The sequence below is a fragment of the Oncorhynchus nerka genome, linkage group LG26 (genome assembly GCF_034236695.1).
Source record: "Oncorhynchus nerka isolate Pitt River linkage group LG26, Oner_Uvic_2.0, whole genome shotgun sequence".
Classification (NCBI taxonomy): domain Eukaryota; kingdom Metazoa; phylum Chordata; class Actinopteri; order Salmoniformes; family Salmonidae; genus Oncorhynchus; species Oncorhynchus nerka.
This window is the reverse complement of record NC_088421.1, coordinates 21573470-21586701: the sequence shown is the minus strand read 5'-3', so window position 1 is coordinate 21586701 and position 13232 is coordinate 21573470. Positions and strand designations below refer to the sequence as shown.

At 39.9% G+C, this 13232-nt stretch overlaps 1 protein-coding gene and 1 long non-coding RNA gene across 2 annotated transcripts; both read left to right on the top strand.

Annotated features, from left to right (window-relative positions):
* Positions 1-440: 440 nt before the first annotated feature.
* LOC135564940 (phosphoinositide-interacting protein-like) lies at positions 441-1609 on the top strand. Its single transcript, XM_065011017.1, has one exon. It carries the CDS (start codon positions 458-460, stop codon positions 860-862), a length of 405 nt encoding a protein of 134 aa, XP_064867089.1. The 5' UTR covers positions 441-457; the 3' UTR covers positions 863-1609.
* A 516-nt stretch (positions 1610-2125) lies between these two features.
* Positions 2126-4809, top strand: LOC115109928 (uncharacterized). The gene is made up of 2 exons (XR_003860579.2): positions 2126-2995; positions 3494-4809. It is a non-coding gene; the product is annotated as an uncharacterized LOC115109928 (long non-coding RNA).
* Positions 4810-13232: the final 8423 nt, after the last annotated feature.

The window sequence follows — 13232 nt, the reverse complement described above, 5'->3', positions numbered from 1 at the left end:
AAGTATTAAGTGAAAGTGATATGATACACTGATGTGTATCACTGAGGTGATACGATATCGGCTTCATGTTGAACTCACAGAGGAGAGATCCAAGATAAAATAGGGTGCGTCCAAGAAGCACAAGAGGCAATTTCCTCTTAATGGATGTATTCTAATGCACTGGTGCCGTTCACATTTTTTATTTTTTTTATTTTTTTACATTCCTTTTATTTGAAACAACAAGGAATTTAATGCAGACTTCGAAAATATGACACCAGTATACATTTGATTGTTTAGAGTAGAAGAGGTCCCCCGCTATTCCAACCTGGATCCCTTATCCTTTAGGTAATAATTATTTCCACTCTAAATTCCAGCTTCAGGTGAAAATAGACAGAACGAGATAGGGATGTATGGGTCATTGTTGAACCTTCACCTTCTTCCACTGACTCCCAGGTGAGGAGGGGTAAGGCTATTGGCTATGCCTGGACTACCAGAGAACATCCCTCTTGGGGAGTGCACCCTACACTCCCAGTCCCAGGAGCAGCTCACTCCCCAGACAGAAAGCACCGTGTTCAGCCTGTCCCGCAGCGAGTCCCTCTGGACCAACGAGTCGGCCCGCAGCACATGTGAGATCTACTGGTTCCCATTCCACCTCATGTCCACTGGGGGCAGCATCTTTGCCTGCGGCTTCATCCTGAGTGGCCTGTATTTTGCTGGCTACTGCAGGAAGGCCACCAACATCCTGGGCCCGGCCCTGGTATCCATTGGCCTGATGGTGCTGGTGGTGGGCGTGGTGCTGATCCCCATCACCAAGGAGAACAGGAAGCAGCCCACCATGAAGAAGCCCTTCAGTTACTACAGGCAACCAGTCTTTAAATTATGAGGTGGGCCGGGCGGGGTATCCCTGTCTTGTATGCTGTGATCCTGGAGAGTCCTCAGGCTCAGGTTATCAGACCATTTAGTTTCCCAAAAGCACAATGGAGGATTCAATACTTCCCTGCTGAGCATGGCTACATGTTCACATGATGAATTATGCTCTAAAGACAATTCATTTGTAGGGGGACATGAACCGTTCTATTTTCTTCCACCACTACATATGTATACAGTATTTTAATATCTGCATGACAAAGTATACTTTATAACCAAGTTACAGGTGGTTCTTTGGCATTTGTTCTTAAGCATTTGAAAGTACTAGAAAATTACCAAGCTGCCAAAAAACACAATTATAAATGTAGTCCACTGCTTTTGTGCATAATTATTAGAATGAGTGACAAGCATATTGAGAAGAAAGTTGTGTGCATGTACATTGATGAGAGCGGGATTGAGTATTGACAGCATGCCTTTGTGGTAGGCTACTGATTCATAATTCACTAAATAACATAAGTGCTTATTTGGGGTGGTCTAGTGGTTAGAGTGTTGGACTACTAACCAAAAGGTTGCTAGATCAAATCCCTGAGCTGACAAGGTAGAAATCTGTTGTTCTGCCCCTGAACAAGGCAGTTAACCCATATTGAGAAGAAAGATGTGTGCATGTACATTGATGAGAGCGGGATTGAGTATTGACAGCATGCCTTTGTGGTAGGCCATCATTGAATATAAGAATTTGTTCTTAACTGACTTGCCTAGTTAAATAAAGGTAAAATAAATAACATTTGGTGATGGATGCATTTTCTTTTCAGCTGCAGGCTATACTCATCACATTCACAGCCATTACAGACTTCCAGTGATGTGTGTGTGTGTTATATGTCATCTCTGTGATGGCAGTGTGACACTTGACTGGCCCAACAAATGGAAAGTTTTTAGTGCCAAGGGGAAGTGAAGATACATCACACTTTTCATAGCATTTGAATGTCATTCTCTTGACTGGAATGAAACTTTGATTTCACACAACCTCAATTTTAGAGTGACTATAAAATACTCTTAGAATAATTCTGTTTCTGTTTCTGTTCAGAATGCCTTATGTGACTGACTAGGTTTGTCTAAATGTGGCAAATGATATCGACGTGGTCGATTTTGTTGATGTATAGGCTAGGCAGACTATTATTTCCACAACATTCCCTTATGTATTTTCACTTGTAGGTGAATACTCATTTGACTGGCAAATTACATTACGTCGAAAGAACTGTGTTGGCCTGCACACAAGCTGCATCATTTGCATCAAGCAACAACACCATATGCAAGACAACCACTTCTGGTGAATAGGCTACTGTAAAATACGTGCGCCATAAGAAAGTATGGATATTTTTGTTTGTCTATTTTATGTGTTTGCTGATCAATTAAATTATAGTCTGTTGTCGTGACAAATGACTTTTTTTTAAAGAAGAAGAAAATAATTGGTGTACTGTCTACCTTTCGCTCTGCACACGTCACGTTGGGGCGGCACTCACAGCAGGTGTGCTCTCTGGGTGCGAGAAGAATAGAAGGAACAGAATAGACGCACCTTCCGTTATTTTCAGGGTTGTATCGACACAATGATGGACCTTAGATGCATAGGCGGGTGTGTGCCGTTATTTTTTCTGGCTATTGGTTTTGATGTTATTGGTTTCATTATCCTGTTCATTGGAATTTTTGCCAATTTGCGTATCGATGGCAGGTTTTATGGCGATTTCTTGATTTACAGTGGTTCAATTATAATTTTCATAAGTTTGGCTTGGTGGATTATGTGGTACGTGGGAAATATACAGGTCTCAGAAGACAGCTTTGGAACAAGCTTAATGAAAAAGAAACTGAGTTTTGTACAGTTGGCCAGAAAGTTGTCAGAGAGGCTTTCCAAAAAATGCAAACCTGAACATGTAACCACAAAGTATGCCGAGGAAAACAAGGTTAAAGCTGTGACGCCTTCACCTGTTCACGTCGCCTCTCGAATAACCTGGGGGAAATCTTTCGGTTATCAGAATGGCGGCTATGACTCCAGCTTGGACTCCTTTTCGATGGAGAAGGAAAAACAGACACCAGATATACAGAACTTGGATGTGCAGACCCTCGCTAGGGGTAATGTTGAAAGGCTGTTCTGATTGTAAGTTTTGGGATAAGATGTAGGCTTCTAATAAATTGTGCATAATTTCAGGGAAAAAACTATATTTAATTTTCACTAATGAAAAAGAAGTCCTCTCTGATAAACACACTAAACCTCATTCAGTTATTTTGCTCTGAGAACATTATAAAACCAGTAGGCCTAGGTAACCAATATTAGCTTCACCACAGGTAACTCATATTAGGGCAAGGGTTCCCAAACTCGGTCCTGGGGCATGTTTTGGTTTTTGCCCTAGCACTACAGAGCTGATTCAAATAACCAACTATTCCTCAAGCTTTGATTATTTGAATCAGCTGCATAGTGCTAGGGCCAAAACCAAAATGTGTACCCGGGGGGATTTGGGAAACCCTGAATTAGGGGACTGTATTGCCTAATTGTAAAATGTAAAGTAAAATGATCATCTGGAAAAAGTATAAATCTGTATTCAGGAAGAAACGTTTTCAGTCTATTGATTTGGTATTTTCTCATTTGAATTTCAAGGTTCTCCGTAACACTTTCTGATCCCAAGACTACCTTCAACACTGTACGCTTCACGGAATGGGACTACAGACAATTCAGGACATTAATCAGCACTGGTCTGGACGTTAGTTCTTGACAACAAAGATCCTTATGGGGTGAAATGACCTATAGTCCTAGGGAAATAGACCTACTGTAGATATTGCTCTGAATGCATATTATATTGTTTTAGTTATTTTATTTATATATCAATTATTAATATAATCGCCATGTGATATGTGAACTTTTTATGCTCAAGGATCAATATTATGTGGAAAGGCTATATTTTGTCATATAAACATATCAACATGTTAAGGTCCATCATAGCCATTTTCTAGAATAGTTTCCGTCTCTAGTCTCAGACGGAAATCCTAGAGGCCCCTGTCTGAACGGCAGGTATTTGAACACAGACTCTCTTCAAGCCAGACCCAGAAATGCAATCACCTGCATTTACAATTATTGACACTACATAAAAACAGTAGTCAGGCAGGTTTGCCTGTGCCACAACAATTGCATTGCCAAAGCAGGCCGTAAACAAAACGTTGTGTGGCCTGGGGCACTGAGCTTGGTTTCACCTGTACGTTGACATTACATGGGCATTTGGGCTATACTATTTTAACTGTTCACTGAGTAGGCTGATTTAGTTTTTAATCATGTGCGTAAACTCCTAAAATGTATATTCCACCAGACTGCATTTTTTTAATGTTGTGATTTATTTGATATTTTATTTCTTAATATTCTTTAGATTTCAGTTGCCTTACCAACATATAGCTTTTTTTGTTTAACATGACTGATAATGAGCGTGTGCATATCAAGTCATTGTACTCAGGGCGTTGCCTGTCTGTATGCTAAGTATGACCTAATCCTGGCCTGTTGACTCTGCTTTGCGGTCCTTGGTTGAATAGGTATTGCACAGAGGTAAACCAAACTCCCGCGACTGTCTGACTGGTCGAACAAGGTACTTAAAGGGTGAGGTTTTTCACTGCAGTTCCCCTTTCTGTCATGATGTAGGAAGCATGAAATAGTAAATCATTGTGAAATGCGTCCAGTAGGCCTACTGAAGGCTAAATATAAACTGCTGATAGAATCACTGAAATATATCTTCCCAACATACAGTATCTTTTCCAACACTGTTCATAATGTTAGATGTTAAACATATTTGCTAATGCCATATTTTTCATATCAAATGCATTATTATTTTATACACAGAGGCATGGTGCATTAGATTTGATTTATTTTAAATATACATCCAATGATCTTGATAAGCATCCAAAATAAAAAATAGTTATCTAATGAGATGATCCATTTCAAGCACTGTAATTACATTGCTGCAAGTCAGGGGTTGCTAAGGAATGAGGTTGGACCATTTGGCCTTTAAGTTTTAATGGATCATTCAGAGTAGTACAACCTGTTGATGTGGTTGGATACCAGTTTTGCTGCTGTTTCCTACAATGGAAGAATTTGAAGGCGTGCTGAAAATCAGAAGAATGCGACTTGCGTTTTAAAAAGGTTGTGGCTGGAAAGGCCTCTCCTCATTCTTGTAATGTCCTCAGCCGGCAGGAACCCAGACTGCGTCCATGTCCCTGCTATGGATACCTCTTCTATGGGTCGCTGTGTTTTCTTTCTCATCCTGGCTTTGGTCTTTGACGTTGTCGGTCTGATCCTATTTTTCCTGGGGATCTTTGCTCCTTTGAGTTTCTGGGACTTCTTTGTGCTGTCGGGGCCCCTGCTCATCTTCCTCAGCCTGGTCTTCTGGATATTCTGGTACCTGGGGAGTCTCACAGTGCCTTACGAAGAGCTCATCTTGCCAAAGTGACACCCAAACATGGTCAAAGGTGACCCACCTGACCAATGGCTGGTCCCCTGGACTGACAGCTTGACCCTCACAACTTTAAGGAGTTGACAGAATTCTGGATTCTGGGTGTTTGACCATGTTTCTCATTGGACTGTGAACCGGAGGACCTTGTTTTCTTTAAAGAAGGTTTGATTTTTAGTTCAAGCGTTGTGTGTCTGTTTCTGATGATGATGAAGACATGGCTGTTGTTCCAAAAAATATATATACTTATATATATATATCCTCTATCCAGGACCCTGGAACAACTCCAGTTGGAAGTGAAGAATGGCATATGCACCTTATTCTACCCCTATGATGTAGAATGAAAAGATGTCATGTACAGACAACCAGAATTTCATCTGTGCTGGGTTGAAGTGGGACATGAACTCTAAAGCACTTGGGTCCATCCTTAAAGACTGCATCAGCACATATATTTAACTCCTTTTATAGTATGTGTAAATTTGTTAAAATAAATGTTTATTTTTTATGTTTTATCCTCAAACATATTATCATAAAGAGAGGCTTCAAAATCTGACCGACTCAACATTTTGAATGACTCATTGAATCATGAAGTGCTTCGAGAGACTAGTCAAGGATCATATCACCTCCACCTTACCGGCCACCCTAGACCCACTTCAGTTTGCATACCGCCCCAACATGTCCACAGACGACGCAATCGTCATCACACTGCACACTGCCCTATCCCATCTGGACAAAAGGAATACCTATGTAAGAATGCTGTTCAACTACAGCTTAGCATTCAACACCATAGTACCCTCCAAACTCATCATCAAGCTGGAGGCTCTGGGTCTCAACCCAGCCCTGTGCAATTGGGTCCTGGACTTTCTGACGGCCGCCCCCAGGTGGTGAAGGTAGGAAACAACATTTCCACTTCGCTGACCCTCAACACTGGGGCCCCACAAGGGTGCGTGCTCAGACCCCTCCTGTACTTCCTGTTCACCCACGACTGCGTGGCCATGCACGCCTCCAACTCAATCATCAAGTTTGCAGACGACACAACAGTAGTGGGCTTGATTACCAACAATGACGAGACAGCCTACAGGGAGGAGGTGAGGGCACTCTGAGTGTGGTGTCAGGAAAACAACCTCTCACTCAACGTCAACAAAACAAAGGAGATGATCGTGGACTTCAGGAAACAGCAGAGGGAGCACCCCCCTATCCACATCGAAGGGACAGCAGCGGAGAAGGTGGAAAGTTTTAAGTTCCTCAGCATACACATCACAGACAAACTGAAATGGTCCACTCACAGACAGTGTGGTGAAGAAGGCGCAACAGTGCTTCTTCAACCTCAGGAGGCTGAAGATATTTGGCTTGTCACCAAAAACCTGACAAACCTTTACAGATAAACAATCGAGAGCATCTTGTCGGGCTGTATCACAGCGCTCCAGAGGGTGGTGTGGTCTGCACAATGCATCACTGGGGGTAAACTACCTGCCTTCCATGACACCTACAGCACCCAATGTCACAGGAAGGCCAAAAAGATCATCAAGGACATCCACCACCCGAGCCACTGCCTGTTCACACCACTACCATCCAGAAGGCGAGGTCAATACAAGGGCATCAAAGCTGGGACCGAGAGACTGAAAAACAGCTTCTATCTCAAGGCCGTCAGACTGCTAAACAGCAATCATTAACTCAGAGAGGCTGCTGCCTACATTGAGACTCACTCACTGGCCACTTTAATAAATGGATCACTAGTCACTTTATACAATGCACTCTAAATAATGCCACTTTGATAATGTTTACATATCTTACATTACTCATATCACATGTATATACTGTATTTTATTCCATCTACTGCTACTTGCCTATGCCGCTCGGCCATCGCTCATCCATATACTTACATGTACATATTCTCTTCACCCCTTTAGATTTGTGTGTATTAGGTAGTTGTTGGGGAATTGTTAGATTACTTGTTAGATATTACTGCACTGTCAGAACTAGAAGCACAAGCATTTCGCTACACTCACATTAACATCTGCTAACCATGTGTATGTGACAAATAACATTTGATTTGATTTTTATTTGATTTATTTGAAGAAAATTAGTGCTAAATGTACACCCTCCTACATATTTATTCATTGAAGTTAATACTTTTAGTTTGGCTTTATACTACAGCTTTTTGGATCAAATGTTTTATATGAGGAGACAGTATAGAATGTCATCTTTTATTTGAGGATATTTTCATGCATATCTGTTTGACCATTTAGTAAATGAAAGCACTTTATGTATCTAGTTACCCCAATTTAAGGTTTCATAACTATTTGGACAAATCCACATAAATGTAAAAGTGTTTAAAAAACATTATATTCTTATTTACAATAAAAGTGACTCCAAAATGACACAATACAATACATTACTTACCATTAATTTCTATTGGGCACAACATTATCTGAAACACATCCAAAACAATCTGCATTTAAATCCAACAAGTTCGCAGAGTCACAAGCTTAATGTAGTCATTGTGTGCTGGGAATATGGGACCAAATACAAAAGTTGACGAAATGTAAAACACTATAAGTCAAGGGTAGACAACTAAATTCAGCCGCGGGACAATTTTTGTCGGTCGGGGGGGGGCTGAAACATAAATATAATAATTTGTCAAATTCAAATTGATAACAAGGAAGACCAAAAAGAGATTGTATTTTCAAATACAGTCATTTCATACCTTGGTTATATTGAGACACTAATGACAACTCCTACTGGGGGGACTAGACACATAAAGTGTTTTCATTTCTAATCGGTAAAACAGATATGTATGAAGATACACTAAGATAAAAGGTGACATTTTCTGTCGCCTCATATAAAACATTTGATCTCTAATCCAAAATGTTGGAGTATAGAATCAAATGAATAGTTTTAGCTTCACTGTCTAAATAAATACATACGGGAGTGTATTAGTAGTGAGGCTGCCTGAAACTAGTCTAACTAGCAATGTAGGATCTGCTTTAGGATGTGACAGTAGACGCACCCAACCAAGAGACAAACAAAAAGAGTAAACATCATTCTCCAGCAATGACTAAGGATTTCTAAAAGGACGGCGACAGAGACAAGTCTAGCTGAATAAAGCAGGGAGACTACAGAATCGTTTGACTGACATATCAACCCTAGTGTGCATTGTTTTTAGTGACATAAAATTATATTTATGTGACATGACAGAGAACACAAAATAGTGTTATAGTCAAACTTATTACCTCAAAATTATACTGAACAAAAATATAAACACAACATGGAATATTTCAACGGTTTTACTGAGTCACAGTTCATATAAGGAAATCAGTCAATTGAAATAATTTCATTAGGCCCTAATCTATGAATTTCATATGACTGGGCAGGGGTGCAGTCATGGGTGGGCCTGGGAGGGCATAAGCCCACTCACTGGGGAGCCAAGCCAATCAGAAAGAGTTTTATTACATACAGAAATACTCCTCAGTTTCATCAACTGTCTGGGTGGCTGGTCTCAGACAATCCCACAGGTGAAGAAGCTGGAATGGAGGTCCTGAGCTGGAGTGGTTACATGTGGTTGTGAGGCCGGTTGGACGTTCTGCTAAATTCTCAAAAACTACTTTGTAGGCGGCTTATGGTAGAGAATTGAACATTAAATTATCTGGGAATAGCTCTGGTGGACATTCTTGCAGTCAGCATGCCAATTGCACGCTCCCTCAAAACTTGATACATCTTTGGCCTACTGATCATGCTGTTTAATCAGCTTCACACCTGTCAGGTGGATGGATTATCTTGGCAAAGGAGGAATGTTCACTAATAGGGATATAAACAAATGTGTGCACAAACTTTGAGCGAAATAAGCTTTTTGTGCGCATGGAACATTTCTGGGATCTTTTATTTCAACTCATGAAACATGGAAGGTACATGTTGCGTTTATATTTTTGTTCAGTATAGTAGCATCTATTGTAAGTACAGAATATTGCGCAACAGACGGTATACACACATTCAGAATATTGATTCAGTCAAACTCAAACAAGTAACAATTAAATGTGTGTTTGTGTTAGTTGCTGTATATGTGTATACAATATGTGTTCCCTTTATTCACTCTGAGTTGAAGTTTGACTAAGGAGAGGAAGTTTTCATTATGCCTATCCTCTGCTTCTCGACCCCTGGGATTCCCCTTGCCCTAATCAGCACTCTGGGCAGCATTAGCTCCCTCTGACGCCCTCATGGAGAGTATTATTAATGAGTCCATTTGGCTGTGGCCCCAGCCAGAGGAAATGGAGGAGAGGCATTAGAGCAGCTTCTCCCCAGGAGCAGTGGTATGGAAACCACGCTGCTCAGAGCCTCGCGGGACCCTGGATTTCCTGCTAATGCTCGGTTTCAGGTTGTCATGGTGGCGTGAGTCATAAACATCAGTAGCACATTATCACTTCACACTCCAGTGGCAGAATATTATAAGGCCTTGACATGTTGGAGAGGTGAGGCAAGAGTTATGTTGCCTGTTTTACACACAAATTATGGGCTTGTACATCAACCTACCACAAATATATACTGTAGCATGTTCTCACACAGGTGAGGCAGTCTTTTAATACACCTGCGTATCACTCTTTGGTATACAAGCAGTTTGTATACAAATAAGTACAAGCTGTTACATACGAACCATAACAAAACAGAATAATCCTTTTACAAATATTCACTATTGTACCATGAAATATCAAATAATTTCGATTGTATGATTGCCAAATCTATTGAAAGGGTCACTGCTTACTGTATGTTGCCAGCATGTAAGAGATCCATATGGGAGAAATAAACGTGTTGTAATGATCAACATTGTTCATACTGTATGGTTCATATGGCTTCTGACTCAAACACAAACAGTTAAAATGGAGAGTGCACGTCACATTCTATGGCCTGCTAAAACAAACTGGTTTTAGCAAAACACTAGCTGATGTAATACTGTCGTGTTTTTCATGTTACAAAAACAGTAACTTAAGTCTTCAAAGCATTTCATGTTCATAAATAATGTTATGAAATGACTGAACATGATTTATCAAATCAGTTATTATGCCAGGATATGCATTATTCCTGCAAACCTCTGGTACAGTTTACCAGCATTCTGCTGCGGTTCTCCCATCTTGTGAATATTGTTAAGGAAGGTGCATGCCTCCCTCCAGTGGTAGCTGGATATTCATATAGTTTATTGGTGCATGCATCTAGAAATAATCGTTTCTGTGGTGGTCTGTCCAGAAACAACCACTCACCCCTACCCCTAGGCACTTGTGTAGCTCTTAAAGAATTTAGGCATTTGTAAAATAACAGACTTTCTCTGCATCTTGGAAAAACAGAATCCATTGGAGTAAAGATTTCAAGGTTCCCTGGTTTAAGTGTCAAAGGGGGCTACTCGTGGTCTGCTACCATGGGTGTGAATTGGAGAGGTACCTGACTGGTGATACTATGGCACTGAAAGCTTTAACAAAGATAAACCAAAAAAGTTCATTCCTAGCTCAGACCTAAAAAGGACTTTATAGTGACGCTGGCATGTACAGTGTCACCTTAATTATGCATGCACATAATGGTTCACCAGCATCCAGAAACATCTAAAGAATAAGCTACAGGCCAGCCAAAACAAGCATGTAAGAATTGTTCTTAACCCAGAGCCTCTGATATTGATTGTTTAAAACGTAAGAGTCTATACGTAAGAATACCTTTTTATATATGGAGCTGTAGAGCGGAACAAACTACCACAACAACTTAAAGCCATACCGACCGTAACTCTAATTTAAAAATCATCTCAAAGCTAGCTGATGATTGAACAATATAACTATCTTAATGTCTGTACCTATGTAATAATGTATTTATGTCTGTATCTATTGTATGTAATAATGTATTTATGTCTGTATCTATTGTATGTAATAATGTATATATGTCTGTATCTATTGTATGTAATAATGTATTTATGTCTGTATCTATTGTATGTAATAATGTATTTATGTCTGTACCTATTGTATGTAAGAATGTTTCTATGTCTGTATCTATTGTATGTAATAATGTATTTATGTCTGTATCTATTGTATGTAATAATGTATATATGTCTGTATCTATTGTATGTAATAATGTATTTATGTCTGTATCTATTGTATGTAATAATGTATTTATGTCTGTACCTATTGTATGTAAGAATGTTTCTATGTCTGTATCTATTGTATGTAAGAATGTTTCTATGTCTGTATCTATTGTATGTAATAATGTATTTATGTCTGTACCTATTGTATGTAAGAATGTTTCTATGTCTGTATCTATTGTATGTAAGAATGTTTCTATGTCTGTATCTATTGTATGTAAGAATGTTTCTATGTCTGTATCTATTGTATGTAATAATGTATTTATGTCTGTACCTATTGTATGTAAGAATGTTTCTATGTCTGTATCTATTGTATGTAATGTTTTTGCACCATGCACTTTAGGGACCTCAATGGAAATAAGTCATTGACTTTTTTATTTTATTTAACCTTTATTTAACCAGGAAAGTCAGTTAAGAACAAATTATGTGCCTAAGGTATGGGGCTAGGGGTTGTTTTTGGACCAGACCTAAGCCTTATTCCTCACCTTTAGCAGAGAGGAAGAGGCAAATTATATTTGCCTTTAGAGCATTGATCTTGAAGAACCACAGGGGAAAGCAAATCCCCTGGGTGGGTCTCTGCCATATTGCTTCCACTTATCCTATATTCTGAACAAGTGACGACCCGTCACTCAGGGCAGGCCTCTTTCTCGAGCTCTGACCTGAAGATCACTGACGTCATGATTCGACTTTGTTTTTTTTTCAGTGTTCTCAGTTGTCTTGAAAGCACCATAAATCCAGAGAATTCCTGTACGAAAGACGAAATATTAGTAGGACATAGGAGAACTGTAGCTCTGCCCACCAGTAATGTGGAGCAGAGTATGCTGGGCAATCTCTAACAGAGGAGAAGGAAGTAACTAGAGAAAGTACACAAGCCAAGTGATAAGTTCCAGCCATTTCCTGATTGCCTTTAGTTATCATTCTTTGTTTTAGCCAAGGCCATTGTGTGTCTTTCAGAAATAACCACACACACGCTTGGTTAACACAATTGTCAAGCCATACACTGTGCTGTGCCGTTCCTGCTCTATGTGAATCAGTGTCATTAAACTACCTCAACTGGAAGTTGGAAGTTGATGTCATCTGTGCCCTTACTAGCACCTGCCATAGTGCTAAGAAAACACTAAGAATAAACAGTCCAACAGGTCCTCCACTACAATGCCAGACTTTGATGACAAAATTTTCCCACAAGGACCGCAGCGCCACCTTCCTGTTCAAGTGATCACAGCACAACAAGGTGAGTCCAAAAATGTATTGTATGCTGCTGCATAAATATGTTGTGTTGTAAGATGTTAGTAGCCCATGTGCCTCACTGTAATAATTTGGTCCCTTTCCCCCTCATAACTTAGCCTACAGTTCTGACTTGGTGTACAGGGAGAATACTGTAAGAACAGCCCATGTTCTGAATTCTGTCGCTGTACATTTCAAAAGTACTGAACAAATAGTACTTTTATATTATATTATATTGACTACATCCACTCTAGCTCGCTCATTCATGTCTTAATCGAAATTAAGGATTGCCTCTTGTCAACTCGTCGTCCCTTTGTTTGTATATCTTAATTGTCAGTAGAAAGCACATTTGCTTAAGAAAGTCAGCCATATCAGCTATGTCTTTAAAAATGGCAGTAAATGAGGCTGAATGAACTGTTTTGCTGCCAGACAAGTCTCTGCTGATAGCCAGGTGTAGCAGTGGTAAGGATTCACCCCATGGTGCTGAAAAGAAAACAGTTTGTGGGAACCGTTTGTCACCGTTATAATGCAATTAATGTATTGTTTAGTGTAGTGTTGTGTAGTGGCTTTGCTGG

Coding starts and splice junctions, on each gene's coding strand:
- LOC135564940 (XM_065011017.1), top strand. CDS start 458: ATGCCTGGACTACCAGAGAACATCCCTCTTGGGGAGTGCACCCTACAC.